Source organism: Puma concolor, chromosome A2, assembly GCF_028749965.1.
Source record: "Puma concolor isolate L17-30 chromosome A2, mPumCon1.1.hap2, whole genome shotgun sequence".
NCBI lineage: Eukaryota > Metazoa > Chordata > Mammalia > Carnivora > Felidae > Puma > Puma concolor.
In genome coordinates this window covers 78,991,889-79,007,521 of record NC_141668.1, presented here as the reverse complement: position 1 = coordinate 79,007,521, position 15,633 = coordinate 78,991,889, and the positions used below count along the sequence as shown (strand labels likewise).

The 15,633-nt window shown below is 38.3% G+C and overlaps 1 protein-coding gene across 1 annotated transcript in view; it reads right to left on the bottom strand.

Moving 5' to 3' along the window:
- The window catches only part of ABCB4 (ATP binding cassette subfamily B member 4), a 72,138-nt gene that overhangs the window by 37,593 nt on the left and 18,912 nt on the right, over positions 1–15,633 (bottom strand). Inside the window, exons 8-14 of the mRNA XM_025929634.2 lie at positions 15,401–15,525; positions 12,572–12,743; positions 9,968–10,081; positions 8,765–8,875; positions 8,426–8,551; positions 4,686–4,889; positions 4,156–4,326 (exon numbers count right to left, since the gene is read on the bottom strand). Coding sequence (XP_025785419.1) covers positions 4,156–4,326; positions 4,686–4,889; positions 8,426–8,551; positions 8,765–8,875; positions 9,968–10,081; positions 12,572–12,743; positions 15,401–15,525 — 1,023 coding nt within the window. The remainder of the gene's footprint in view (positions 1–4,155; positions 4,327–4,685; positions 4,890–8,425; positions 8,552–8,764; positions 8,876–9,967; positions 10,082–12,571; positions 12,744–15,400; positions 15,526–15,633) is intronic.

Below are 15,633 nucleotides of genomic sequence, written 5' to 3'. Positions count from 1 at the left end.
CTGTTAGTAAAGTCTAGGAGAAAAGTAAGGGAATTGGTATTGGAGCCTGGAAAGAGGGTTACCTGCATTATGCAACGTTGCAATAATTGCTTAAGAATGTTTCCTGCAGTCACTTGGAAGAAAGTTATTTTATCTACTGAACTTGTACATCTAGTTTCCAGAGATCTCTAAATAGAATGTTGAAAGTGCCAACTGGATTCCAATAGCTGTATTTTATAAGGTATGGAAAGAGAAAGGTGAGCTAAAGAAAGAGCTATTTGGTTTGCAAGGTGAATTTAGAGGAAACATAGAAGACCCAGTACCTGCTTGGTTGGAAAGTGTATCGTTAACCATCTAGGGAAATGAAGCCAAAGATCAAATCAGTGTGTAAGATTTTTTGTTAAAATCTCTGAAAGATTTAAGGTACAGTCTAGTACACACCTGCATCTACATAAAAGGGTTTCTAAGACTCTTAAGTAAGGGTTTTCTCATGGCAGCTTCACTCACAGCCCAAAGTAGAGGGAAGTTTATTTTTGAAAAAAAAAAAAAATTATAGATGTGGCTTTGGAGGCTTGAGTGAACCATAGCCAGATTCCAAGTAAACTAAGTTTTTAAGAGAACTCATCAGCTTGGACTGAAAGAGACTGAGAAAATTCAAAATATGAAGAGGCCTGTAGGTCCCAAATTTCTATATGCAGAAAGCATACTGAGAAAGCTGATCAGAGGCAGACACAGGCCATTTCTTATTGAAAAGGAAAGACTTCTCAGAGGGAGGATCTAAGAGCTCAGAATGTTCCACTACTCGGGATAGAACTGGGCCTTAATCAAGGACCGCTCCTTTTCCCTGGAGCAGCGGGGTATTTGGCTACATGCACCTGACTGCATTCAGAATTGTATGGACCAGTAACTGCTATGTGCTTCCTGTTCTAATTTTGAACAAGAGCGACTACCATTATCCTATCCCTGAATCAACAGTACATGTTGGGTGTATCTGTGGAAGAAACTTGTCTCTTTCAGTCACAGATCTCTGGATCAAGATGAGGTTTACGTGAAGAACTCATCCATATCTGGACCACATACAGGTCTTCAGATACTAGACTTTGAACCTGAGCTCATATCTGCATGAAAATTTTGAGGGTATTGGGAAGAGGTGAATTTATTTTGCACATGGGAGAAATATAAATAATTGTGAGAGAGGGTGTGCTGTGGAAGATTTAATATAGTCAAAGATTCTTTACAGCTCACCCATTAAGAAGTGGAATCTAGGGGCGCCTGGGTGGCGCAGTCGGTTAAGTGTCCGACTTCAGCCAGGTCACGATCTCGCGGTCCGTGAGTTCGAGCCCCGCGTCAGGCTGATGGCTCAGAGCCTGGAGCCTGTTTCCGATTCTGTGTCTCCCTCTCTCTCTGCCCCTCCTCCGTTCATGCTCTGTCTCTCTCTGTCCCAAAAATAAATAAACGTTGAAAAAAAAATTTAAAAAAAAAAAAAAAAAGAAGTGGAATCTATTTCCTCCTTCAGTCTGGGGCTGCCTTGTGAATTGCTGTGACCAACAGAATATGATGCCAATGACACTGTGTAAGTCCGGGAGGCTAAGCCTCTAGATGTCTTCTGGTTTCTGCCTCTGGGTACAGTGTCCTGAAAACGCCATGTAAGGTAGTCAGGCTAGCCTACTGCGTGAGTATTAGTATGAGTATGAGAAGTCACAGGAGATGCCCAGCCGGCAGCCACCATGTGAGTAAGACCGTCTTGGACTGTTTTAGCTAAGTCAACCTTTCAGGTAAATGCAATCATATGCTCAGGTGAAAACAGCAGGTCTAGCCAGCCAATCCACACAACTACTGTTTTAGGTATGAATTTGGGATGGTTTGTTATGCAGCAATAGGGCACCAATTCAGCAGTTACCTAAGTTGTTAATAATCATGGTAATGGTAGTCACCGTAATAATAGCATCAGCTAACATAACCAAGTGTTTCCCATGTGCAAGACATGTGCTAACAGCTTTACATGTAGTACTCATTTAATCTTTTCAATCATCCTATGACATTATTTCTCCCCCCCTCCCTAATTAAGTCTGCAGTAGATTAGGCTTAGAGATGTTAGTTAATTTGCCCAACCAAGGTCATGCAGCTAGAAAAGGGACAGAGCCAGGACTCCACCCTCAGCCTGTCTAGCACCAAAGCCTGTGCTCTTAACAGCATCCCCCGCCAAAGTTGCTAATGGCTTTTCTTGAGGATTTAAAAAAATTATGAGTGATTTATCAGCTATTTTTAAAACCTAAAAGTTTATCAACTGGGGAGTGTGGGTCATAAGCCTAGAGAATACAAACTGCTAAAGTTGATGAAGTAACTTGTCCAACTATGAATTAAAACCTGCAAGACTACAATTTTTCTGAAATTATCCATATCACAAAAAAATAACATGTCCAATAATTGTGTTCTTTTAGCACAGAAAGTGCTAATATATTGAATACTTATATCCTAGAAAGTATTGGGACCTGGGCTCTAGGGCTGAATGGGACTTTTTGCCCCATAAATACCTTTCTTATCCTACCTGACTTTTCCTGAAAAAAGTCCATGTCAACAGATAAATGCCATTTTAAGTTAATTTTTGTTTTTTTTTAATTTTTTTTTTTTTTACATTTATTTATTTTTGAGAAACAGAGTGAGACAAAGCGTGAACGGGGGAGAAGCAGAGAGAGTAGGAAACACAGAATCTGAAGCAGACTCCAGGCTCTGAGCAAGCGGTCAGCACAGAGCCCCATGCGGGGCTCAAACCCACGAACTGTGAGACCAAGACCTGAGCCGAAGTCGGACACTCAACCGACTGAGCCACCCAGGCGCCCCTAATTTTTGTTTTAATATATGCATTAAAAAAATAATTTCCTGCTTTAAGTCATGCCTGATTAACCAACCAAATACTAGTTTCCTATGTATATATTTCGATTCCTCAATATTGAGACTTAACATACACGAAAGCAATATAATTCAGTGCAAGAATTTGTGAGGAACAATTATAATCTCATTAATCATCATTAGATTAAATTATATGAGATAAGCCAAAAGATTAATCTGATAAACTGGGAAGCATTGATTAACACAGTTTATAGCACACACTGTGTTTACTTAGGATTCAGGTAGAAATTTTCCTGAGAAAATAAGATACATACAGCTTGTCTCTAAAGTTGCAAGAGGTAGTTTGGATAGTAGCTGTTCAGTAACTTGCACATTTGATTATTAAACTTTCTCAAGCCAAATATATTTGTGATGTTTATGTTTTTGAAACCCATTTATAAGGTGTCTTCTGACTCTGGTTATTATACTGTGTTGTTAGTACAGATGATATCAGCATTGATCACAGGAGTGTCCCAACATAAGGTTCTTCCTGTGAAGTTTCCGCTTTTAAAAATGGTAGTGAGAGATTGGGGCGCCTGGGTGGCGCAGTCGGTTAAGCGTCCGACTTCAGCCAGGTCACGATCTCGCGGTCCGTGAGTTCGAGCCCCGCGTCAGGCTCTGGGCTGATGGCTCAGAGCCTGGAGCCTGTTTCAGATTCTGTGTCTCCCTCTCTCTCTGCCCCTCCCCCGTTCATGCTCTGTCTCTCTCTGTCCCAAAAATAAATAAACGTTGAAAAAAAAAAAAATTTAAAAATGGTAGTGAGAGATTTAGAAATACCTGAGCTGGGCACATGAGCTCAGCATCCTTAAAATGTATTGCTTCTTTATGTGCTTAGACAAACACACAAATTGAACTTTATTTCCTTTTGCCTTCCTTTTGCCTTCCTGAATAAAGATAATGTTACTGCCTACAAAACAAGGCAAGTATTTTGAGCTGTTTTTCAGCTGGACCAGCATCTAGGTAACAAGATTTTTCTCTGCACATTTTAACACAACTACTTTCTGATCAAAGCAACAGCCTATGTGCAGGAAGTAAACGAAGCTACGTGGCTCGCTGCATAGACCTGGATTTGGGCTCTGTGCACTTCAGTCAAAGCATACCAGTTAATGGGCCATCTACCTCCCTCTGCAATGTGACTTGACAGAAAAGGGAAATCAATAAAACCCCAGGAGAGAGCTTCACTTGCTTTTATGTTTATGTTTTTCAATCTAGACTCACAAAGCACTGGCAAGAATTTCCAATAAAGCTTCACTTTGCTGGTCCTTCGGGTGTTCAGGGTTGACTGACCTTATCCAGGGCCGTCTGAACCTCTGCTTCACTTTCGGTGTCCAAGGCTGATGTGGCCTCGTCCAGCAGGAGGATCTTGGGGTTGCGAACCAGGGCCCGAGCGATGGCGATTCTCTGTTTCTGTCCACCGCTCAGTTGGGCCCCCCTCTCTCCAACCAGGGTTTCAAATTTCTACAACAGAAAACATGGAGGAGTTCCTGATGTATTTTAAATAGAAAAAGCTATGGAGTCTAAAATTCATCAAGGCAACACGGAGCTTCATTTCGACTATTGTAATGACTCCTAAATTACAATAAAATCAATGAATACTGAATTCTAAAAAACTACTTACATATACTCTTATAAAATTTTACAGGATTTATGTACCAGACTGTCCATATACTCCCAAGTGAATAATTTAAGGGATTTTCCTAAACAAAGTTGGACAACCTTACATCTCAAACATTATTAGCTTAAACTTTGAAGAAAGAACTCAGACACATGAAGTCAAATTCTAATTTCAAGGGCAACTGCATTAACAAAGTCTTTACCTGTGGTAGTTTCATGATAAAGTCATAAGCGTTGGCTTCTTTAACAGCTTTCTTTATCTCATCCATGGTGACATTTCCACGGCCATAACGAATATTTTCAGCAATTGTGGTAGAAAATAGCACTGGCTCCTGACTCACCACTCCAATTATTTCCCTGAGATACCTTACATTAAAGGTCCTAATATCCTGCCCATCTATGTTAATCTGAAAGACAGAAATATTTCCATTAAATATTTTAAATCCATCTGACATTCAAAGCATCAAGACTCTTTAATTTGTTACAAAAAGTCTTAGCTAACATTTAACTTATTTACCTTACTGTGGTGGTTAAAAATGGTTATAAATGAGAATTAGAAACAAACAGCAATGTGCAAAAATAAAAATAAAAAGTATACTTACTGGGGTGCCTGGGTAGCTCAGTTGGTTGAGTGTCTGACTTTGGCTCAGGTCATGTTCTCGCGGTTCCTGAGTTCGAGCCCCGCGTCGGGCTTTGTGCTGACAGCTCAGAGCCTGGAGCCTGCTTTGGATTCTGTCTCCCTCTTTCTCTGCCCCTCCCCTGCTCATGCTCTCTCTGTCTCTCTCTCTCTCTCTCTCAAAACTAAATAAACATTTAAAAAAGTATATTTGTTATCTTACACATACAGTTTTTTTCATGGATGGATTATTCTCCATAAGCAATAATAGGTTATAGATTTTGGGCATACTATTATTTTTTGCTTACTGCTATTTAAATTTGATTAAAATGTCCACTTACTTACTTAGTGTACATATCATTTTGATGGTATTATGATGTTTTACAATATGTAACATACCATAATTTACTGCATTTCCCACCTGCTGGACATTTGGCTTCTTTTAAGGAACACTGAAGAATCACTGGAGAAGTAGAGAGTTACCAGGCTAAAGAGTATGATTTATTTTTTTTCTCTGATAACAATTACTTACCTGTGCAATGACTGGTATATGTTGGGTATTTATTATTTGCTGAGTAAAGGTTGCATAAGCAACACTCTAAAAAGAATTTAATAATTTACAGTGCCAGCACTGTATCTGCTTTTTTTTTTCTTTTACAATTTACTACCTCTGAGTTTTATCATTTTGCTTTTTTTTTTTTTTAATTAATAAGTGCAAGCCGGTACCTTATAATTGCTTTGTTTTATATTTATTTATAAATGAACATATCTTGAAACTTTTTACAAATGCATAATTATATTTATTCTCAAAGATTTTCATGTTCATATCTTACCATAGATCCAAATTTCTCAAATATTAAATATAATAGTTTTATCATATATAAATCATAGTTCTATGTATTGCTTTCTTTTATTGAAGCTTTACTGATTTTTTACTGAAGAGAAATTTAGGAAAAATTAAATGAAAACTATACCACTGGACATTTATTATTTGAGTAGTAAGAAAATTGTTAAATCATGATGTAAACACTGAATATCTCTGAGTTACAAAATTTCTGAAGTTTTTTTCCTGTTGACATGTATATTTAAAGTTTATATATTACTCCAATAATTATTTTATTTTATTTTATTTTTTATTTAAAATTTTTAAAATTTTAACTTGGGTCTACATCCAACGTGGGGCATGAACTCATGACACTGATATCAAAAGTCTCATGCTCCTCAGGCTGAGCCAGCCAGATGCCCCTATTCCAATAATAATTTCAAAGATAAGATATTTTCGGGGTGCCTGGGTGGCGCAGTTGGTTAAGCGTCCGACTTCAGCCAGGTCACGATCTCGCAGTCCGTGAGTTCGAGCCCCACGTCAGGCTCTGGGCTGATGGCTCGGAGCCTGGAGCCTGTTTCCGATTCTGTGTCTCCCTCTCTCTCTGCCCCTCCCCCGTTCATGCTCTGTCTCTCTCTGTCCCAAAAATAAATAAACGTTGAAAAAAAATAAAAAAATTAAAAAAAAATAAGATATTTTCAAATGTGTATTTTTAATGGTTAGTCTTTTACTAGGTTGTTTTAAAATTTTTTTTAATGTTTTTATTTTTGACAGAGAGAGAGAGACAGAGCATGAGCGGGGGAGGGGCAGAGAGAGAGGGAGACACAAATTCCAAAGCAGGCTCCAGGCTCTGAGCTGTCAGCACAGAGCCCGACCCATGGCTCGAATTCACAGACCACCAGATCATGATTTACTAGGTTGTTTTTAAAAAATAAAGAAAAATATTTACACTTGAGCCAATTTAGAGTTAGCTTTAGCAAATGAGGAAAGGATTATGTTCCTCCTTAGTAATATCAGATTTTTCCAAAGTGTGTATTTTATTAAATTAATTAAATAAATAATTCATGAACCCTAAAACTCTGTACTCATTTCTGCCATCTCTATTCTATCTCAGCGCCTTTTAATGTTTTTTGTTTTTCTTTGTAACTTGTAATCTTCTGTTTTCGTAATTGTTGAATTATATTTCAGTATCAGGTAAACTCAATGTCCTCAGGGTGGTACAACTGAGGAAATTTGAATATGTACTGTGGGCTAGTGCTGTACTAAAATTAAATTTATTGATTTTGATAATTGTTTTGTGGTTATGTAAAAGAATGTCCTTCTTCTTAGAAAATATGTTCTGAAGTATTTAAGGGGCAAGGGACATGATGTCCTTAACTTAGTCTCAAAAGTTCAGAAAAAAATATGCCTGTGGGGTGTGTGTGTGTGTGTGTGTGTGTGTGTGCAGGCATGCATGTGCATGTATGTTTGTTATATATACATAGGCACATGTGGACAGAGAGAGAAGACAATAAAGTAAATGGGTCAAAATATCATTAGTAAATGTGGGTGAAGACTATGTCTTGCACCTTTTGTTGAAGTTTCAATTTTATTTATTTATTTATTTATTTATTAAGTTTATTTATTTATTTTGAAAGAGATATAGAGAGAAAGAATGAGAGAGCATGAGTGGGGTAGGGGCAGAGAGAGAGGGAGGGAGAATTCCAAGCAGGCTCCACACTGTCAGCGGGGAGCCCAATGTGGGGACTGAACTCACAAACCACAAGATCATGACCCGAGCCAAAATCAAGAGTCGGACACTTAACTGCCTGAGCCACCCAGGTGCCCCTGAAGTTTCAATTATAAGGAAGTTTTTAACAGGTAAAAAAGGTACCCTAGGTTATTAATGTCCCCCATGTCCCAGAAGTCATTTTTTTAAAATTTTTTTAACGTTTTATTTATTTTTTGAGACAGGGAGAGACAGAGCATGAACAGGGGAGGGTCAGAGAGAGGGAGACACAGAATCTGAAACAGCCTCCAGGCTCTGAGCTGTCAGCACAGAGCCTGACGCGGGGCTCGAATTCACGGACCGCAAGATCATGACCCGAGCCGAAGTCGGCCGCTTAACCGACTGAGCCACCCAGGCGCCCCCCAGAAGACATTTTTTAAGAGACAATCCCACTTTCCCCTGGAGATATTCCAACATTTAAGAAAACTCAACTACCTTTGATGAATTTAATTACTGTCCTAATTTAATTACTTCTTGTGACATTGATATCAGCTTGTCAAAAAATGCTGGATGAAATATTTTTGACCAAACCCCAAAATTCTTTGAAAACAACAGTCTCAGTGGCCTCCAGTCCAAATGTTTGAATGCATTGTCTAGATGCATTGCAAGTCTATAGCTTTTTTATTAAAATTGATTCACATGCCAACTGTTGCTAAAACAAAACAAAACAAAACACTTTTGAAGGGCTAATTGGTACCCAGCTTTCACTTTGGAGAACTTGGTTCTTCCCACTTACCGTACCCTCATCAGGGTCATAGAGCCTCTGTATCAGCTGCACTGTCGTGCTTTTCCCACAGCCGCTGTTCCCAACCAGGGCCACCGTCTGCCCACTCTGAACCTTCAGGTTGAGGCCCTTCAAGATCTGTGAGGGAAAAGAGAGAAGAATCATTTACAACAAAATCCTGAAAGGGGACTAATTTGATTCAGTTTTAAATTTGAAAAAAGTATCAAATAAGGGAATAAAACCCCAAAGGAAAAAGGATATAAACATCAAAATAATAGGGAGTTTAGGTCCTTTATAATGATGAAACAATCCATCTGAGTTAGGAATTCTTGTAAATATTGCTTACAGTACCTTGACATTAGCTCGAGCTGGATAAGAAAAATGAACATCATTGAACTCCAAATTCCCTTTGATGCTGTCTGGTTTGTGTCCTCTCTCTGAAAAACTGTCAATTTTAGGACTCTAAATAAAACAAAATTCAATGACTATTCCATCATAGGACAAACAATTGCACTTTTAAGGAATATGGCTTAGCAAATTCCAAAAAACAGGACCTGGAATGGCTCAGTTTCCTTCACATGAGACAGAACGCTAGTTGTAGATTTTGTGTGTGCATGTGTGCATGTGTGTGTGTGTTGTGTGTGTGTGGAAGGAAATATTCCTTCTCAGAAAATAGACATTTTCTGAAAAGTACAGAGGGACATATTAATTCGATTTCTTATAATATCTTGCTTTAAGCTTTTGGCATATATTCATAAATTTTTGAAATGGTCAGAGATGCATGCTTATACACCTGTGATAACAAGACATATTATAATTGATAGAGCCAGGTATTTTAGCTTTCTCTGAAGATGAGCTTATTCCTAAACAGCACATGCCATGGATTTGGGTTGTGAAGACTGAAACGTTGGTTGGGGCCAAGTTATTTAGGAGCAGTGTAAACTGCAAGTATATTCAGAAGCCACTCAGTTTTCTCATGACTTAGGACAATGACACAGAAGGAACTGCCTGAATTAAAGGGCCAAATTTCATTAGCGACTTTGCATTTTATCTGCAGAAATGCAGCAACATGTTTTAATATGTGAAAATTGTATTCTTTATTTCACTGCAGCTGGTAAAACCCATTCGATATAGTGGGTTAAAAAATCATATGAATCATGCAGTGATTTTTTTCTTTGAAGGGGGCAACCCACAGCAAAATACACGGCTAATTTTTCCACCCATTCTTCCTGCATATGAAAGTCATAGTATTCTTGGTCTAGCTGCACCTTGGAAGAGAAAAAGAGAAAACCTTGGAAGAGCAAACGTCTTTACTCTGAACTCTAATAATAAACATTAGTGCAGATGTACTTTTCCCAAATGAGGTCAGTGTTATTCTATTATTTTAGGACGAACTTTTAGAAATATTATTAATAAGAGGTACTTTTGTTCTCTCACGAAGAAAAGGTTCCTTATTTTCACATAATTAATTTTCACAGGATTTATAACCCAAAGCCAAATTTAAGTATGCAAGCCTCAAAGTACGTTTTGACATGGAATGAATAAGTGACTCACATTATCTATAATATTGAAGATAGCATAGGCTGCCCCTCTTGCATTGGCAAAAGCGTCAATACACGGAGCGGCCTGTCCAACACTGAAAGCTCCGACCAGAATTGAAAAGAAGACCTGAACAGGAGAATATGAGGAAAAGTTAGAAGCAAGCCCCATTCTGGTGCCCACTGTTACCTCAGATATGACTGAACATATTACACTAAGGATTGAGTTTAGTTTATCCTTTTAACATTTTGTTTTTTTTATTTAGCAAAAGGGCAAAATTTATAAGGTTAATATAGTATTCCGTTGCTCAATGGGCTTCTTCAACATCAAAAATATTTTTTTTTGTCTAGCTTGCTGAACTATCTGTTGTTCTCCTGAAGTTACACAGAGTCAAAAAGATTTCTCAAACCTACTTCTTTGACTCTGAAGCTAATGCCACTAGAGGGAAACATTTCCCATCAGTATTGTTATTCAGTTCTTTGTGACTTTCTACACCTATACACGAAATTACACAGAATGTTCAAAATGAAACATGAAGGATTTTGGTCCCATGGAATTTCCTATTTTTTAAATAGCATTTTCCATATGTATTTTGATAAGATTTTTAATGAAAGAGTAACAGTTCACATATTATAAGCCACTAAATCACATCTGTGTGCACTAATTCCTTTACACAATTATTCTATACTATAGCAAACAAAATCTAACACATTTCCCTTTAAATTAATATAGAAGCACCAGGAATATAGCTTCAGGAATCCATATAATTAACATACTAGGAAAACATAAATGTAGAGAAATTACTCCTTTCTCTCTGGTCATGATGAAACATCTACACGTAGCTCCACTGTTCTCTGAAGACAGTAACAGTAACACTTCACATACCCAGAATTCAAATATCCCTCAAATATCTATCCACTATCTGCAGTACCGGTAAGGACCAGTAAGGAAGCAAAGAAGTCTCTACCAAAATAGATGTTATAAAGCTCATGCACCAGAGCTCCTGCCTTTTACGAAGAGGGTATTGCTGGGTTCTCTACATCATGACTATCATTCTCCAGCCCTGCTGGGAAGATATCACCATCCACATAGTACAAATGAGGAAACCAGGTCACAGAGGAGTCAGGATTCTGTCTCCTTCACAAAATTTAGCAAATGAGGAAGTGAAGAAGGTGGAGAGCTTATGAGCTGACCACCAGAAAGGAGACCAAAATGAGAAAGAATAGACTCCTCAATTTTGAAACCTCATCGAGCAAACAGCCCTCAATATCATTGGAAACTGAAGATATCACCCCAGAAAACATTTTCAGATGATTAATTTTTACAATGGCCCTCATTTTTCACCAAAGAGCCAAACTGTGTTCAGTATCCTCTGTTTAGAAACACAGGGAAGTGTAGGTTTTAAAAGGTTGCTATTTGAATGGTTACATGTTGTTTTGATCATCAATGACATGTAAAGATGGTCACAAAATATTGTTGGTTTATAAAAAATACTGCTGGTTATAAAAAAGGTTATGGAAAGATATGCATCATAATCCCAGTTTTGAAAGAAAAATACATACATACAGAATGATCTGGAGAATCTATACCAAAAGTTATCATTTAAAAAAAATTTTTTAATGCTTATTTATTTTTGAAAGAGAGAGACAGAGCATGAGCGGGGGAGGGGCAGAGAGAGGGAGACAGAATCTGAAGCAGGCTCCAGGCTCTGAGCTGTCAGCACAGAGCCCGACGCAGGGCTCAAATTCACAAACTGTGAGATCATGACTTGAGCCAAAGTTGGACGCTTAACTGATGAGCCACCCAGGTGCCCCCCAAAAGTTATCATTAAGTATATATGGATTAATAAATTATAAGCAACTGTAAGTAGTTCATAATTTTGAAAACTCTGTTTTCTAATCCTTTGTATAACTAATGTATGTTATTTTTAGAATCATAAAAGAAAGCTATGTTCATTCTGAGAAACAAAATGACTTTCCACCTTATATTTTGTATAACCGATGTTTTATATTCTATAAATTTAGCATTATCTCATACTATGACCTATCTATAATAATATTTACTTTCTTTTTTTTAAAAATGTTTATTTTTATTTATTTTGAGAGACAGGGAGAGAGAGAACATGAGGGGCAGAGAGAGAGGGCAAGAGAGAATCCCAAGCAGGCCCCACACTGCCAGCCCAGAGCCTGACACCAAGCTCAATCCCACGATCCTAGGATCATGACCTGAGCCAAAATCAAGACTCGGATGCTCAACAGACTGAGCCACCCAGGCGCCCCTGTTTACTTTCTTACATGATGAAACTCATTGGCACAAAGAGGATGCCTCCAATCCATATTTGTTCATTCATAAATGTATCCAATTTTTATTTCCTTTTATATGTTATATAGCTTTTCAATTGGTCTAAATACATGCCACTTTTTTGGCCCCAACTCATAATTGTGCCTTGTGTATCCTAGAAGGCCAGCTCTGCCCAAAGGACAGAGCAAAGATTCACCAAAAGAAAAAAGCCTGTAATCATGGCTCATACTTCGAAAAGGAGGAGTATGAAAGGAAACAAAAGGTAGATGGATAAACAATATTTTTGGTTTCTTCATCAATATTAGGAAAACTACTTACTGTCATTGCATTTCCAATAGTATATTCTTTTGCTATAACTAGAGTGGATCCATACCAGAAGGCCAGTGCATATGATGCATATATTAATAGGAAGGCAATGCCCATTGAAATGCTTGCTGAAATCGCCTTTTTAATTCCAATCTTTTTGGCATTTTGTAGATGTTTCTCATACCTACCAGAAAATGAGAGGCAAATGTTGTAACAAGAAAACAATCCACAATCAGAGCCATATTCATCTCCTATACAGTTGGAGGTTTAAGGAAGAAAGCCATTAAAGTAAGAAACTTGCTGGGACCCAGCTTCCTGGGAAGTGAACCAATTCAGGATCAGCCAGGACTAGAACCCATCTGAACCTTCTCTTTACTGGTGGGAACTCACCTCCCTTGGTCCCTACAGTCTCCTGTAGCTGTTCCAGTATTGAACGTCACTCCGGGATATGGTAGAGCTTCACCTTCACCTTCACCCTCATGGCCAACGTTAAGGTGGAAGAAGAGAAACCAAGCCAAACAGGAATGGCATCAAAATGTAAATACTTTTCAGGATGCCAAAACTAGTTAGACTCTACACAACTCAATTTCTCTTCTCTAGGCAAGAGAAAAACCTCCCTCTACTGCCCCATTGCATGAGGGACAGGAATTTTACACTCTACAAGTACTTAAACTTGGGCCTTTGCTGTTTTGTTTTGTTTTGTTTGTTTTCTGGTCATGTGATCTTCAACTGTCAAGCCAGGGAACAAGGTTATGAAGTGATCACTACTCATAGGATATGGGTTCTTACTGAATTTTTTTAGATTTTCATTACGTTTTCTGTAAAATGGAGTAAATAATGCCTACCTTGTAAATAATTATGATACTGAAGAACAACATTAGAAAGTAGTTACCACAGTGCTGGTACACAGTTGGCACAACCTAGTAATTCCTATTCCTGTTATTATTACTATTGTTGTTTAGAATTTAATCTCCTCAATATTGCTCATTCTATTACACTTTTGAGTAGCAATTAAAATTCATATTACTGGGGTACCTGGGTGGCTCCGTCAGTTAAGCGTCTGACTTCCACTCAGGTCATGATCTCACGGTTCGTGAGTTCAAGCCCTGCGTCGGTTCTGTGCTGACAGCTCCGAGCCTGGAGCCTGCTTTAGATTCTGTGTCTCCCTCTCTCTCTGCCCCTCCTCCCCCTCAAAAATAAACATCAATAAATAAGTAAAATTCATATTAGTGGCTTCTAGGATGTCATACAAAGGTACAAGTGTCTACAATGGGTCTGTTAAATTATAATTGTTTTACATCAATTTATATTAAATCTACCTTTCCATGCTAGAAACAGCAAGTGTGTAAAATCTAATTTGGGATTCCTAAAATTAGGGGAAAAAACACAATGTATATAAAATGATACTGTAGGGAAAATATATAAAAATAGTGTGTTGCCAACAAAAAACAAATACCATTCTTTTTAGTTTAGCCAAATGAGATATTGAGCATGTATTAGTTTTTTAAAAAATGTAGTTGTCACCAAAAAGTTTCTTTGTTTATTTACTTAAAGCAGCCAGCTTCCAGCATGCTTTCCTCAGTCCCGGGCACTGCATTCATTTAGCAGAGGAGCGTCCCTGGGGAGACAGCCAGCATGCCGCGTCCAGCACTGTGATGAGTCTCGTGTGGCTGGGCCCCAGGGCCCAGGGAGATTCAGGCCAGCCCCGTGTGACCCCCAGGCTCCGGTGACAGTGGTGGATGTGCTGTAATTACCTTCGCTTAGGTGGCTTGCTTACTGCGGCTAATGGAGCGGTACTGATTACACTCACATCCTGAGGTCCGAGGGAGGGTTAGTGTGCTCTGTGTGGGCTATTGTGTGCAGGAAGCAGCAGCAAGAGAGAAAAAGGAAGAGATTAGAGAAAGGAGCATCTCGGTTTTGAAGAGGGCTTAAGGAACAGAAAAATAGAAAATGAAAATGGAGGGGATTAGGGGAACTGTTGCTTTCAATGCTGGAGTATTTCCAGAGAATTTCTCTTTCAAAAAGTTGTAGATATCAGGAGTCCCACAGAATGGCAAAAACAAACAAACAAAACAAACAAACAAAAAACACAGAATCATACTTTCACTGTATTAGGGAATGTTATTTAAAGAAAACTGGTTGGGGACATTAAAGTAAGGCAGCCTAGCCTTTATCAGCGGGCCTTGATCTGGCATTTTGGTTTTTGTATGTCAGGTTCCTTTAGAGCAGGGTTCTGGCCTGGGATCCATGGTCAAGGAATTTGAATGTGGAAAAAATCATATAGTTATTTTCACTGACCTATACCTGAAATTTAAGTATTTCCTTGGATTATCAATGCAGGCAACAAACCCTGGTAAAATTAGCAGTAACTATGACTTTGTTGCCAGTAGAAATCCCGGATCAGTTTTATATCATGCTACAAGTGATACAAATATCTTGAAATAACTTTTACCTGTATTTCTCCTTCAGAGTTACAGTAGTTATTGAACCCATAGTTCGCTCTTATTAATATGTTACCAATGAAAGCACATATTTACTATATCGTAATTTAAAAATATTTTGAAAACTGTACTTCATTATAATTGGTTTCCTTGGTAATCCTATCTATTTCTGTCTTAGGAGTTTAAAATCATTACTCTAAGAAGGGAGTCCATAGGCTTGATCAGACTGCCAAAGGGGTCTACGGAACATAAAACAGGTAAAAACCCTGCTTTAGGGGCTGACGTTAAACTGTGTATTTTGTGGGGGAGGGATTAATACTAAGAAAAGGAAAGCAGCAAACACATACCATAGAAGAATGAGCAACAAAAAATATAAAAGCGGACAGAGAACCTTCCTGACCTGTCCAACTCTTTGTTCTGGCCCCCAAATGCTATCACAGTCCTGATGGCCCCCAGAGCCTCCTCTGCCACAGCTCCTGCTTTCGCATATGCAGCCAGTTCTTTGTCACTAAATGCCGAGAGTATCTGGACAGAAGAGAAACATTCATGACTTTTGTATGGGGAGAAAAGTTAAAAGGCAGACTGTCAACTCTTCATTTTACTTTTTCTTTCCAAAGTCTATCTATCCCTTCC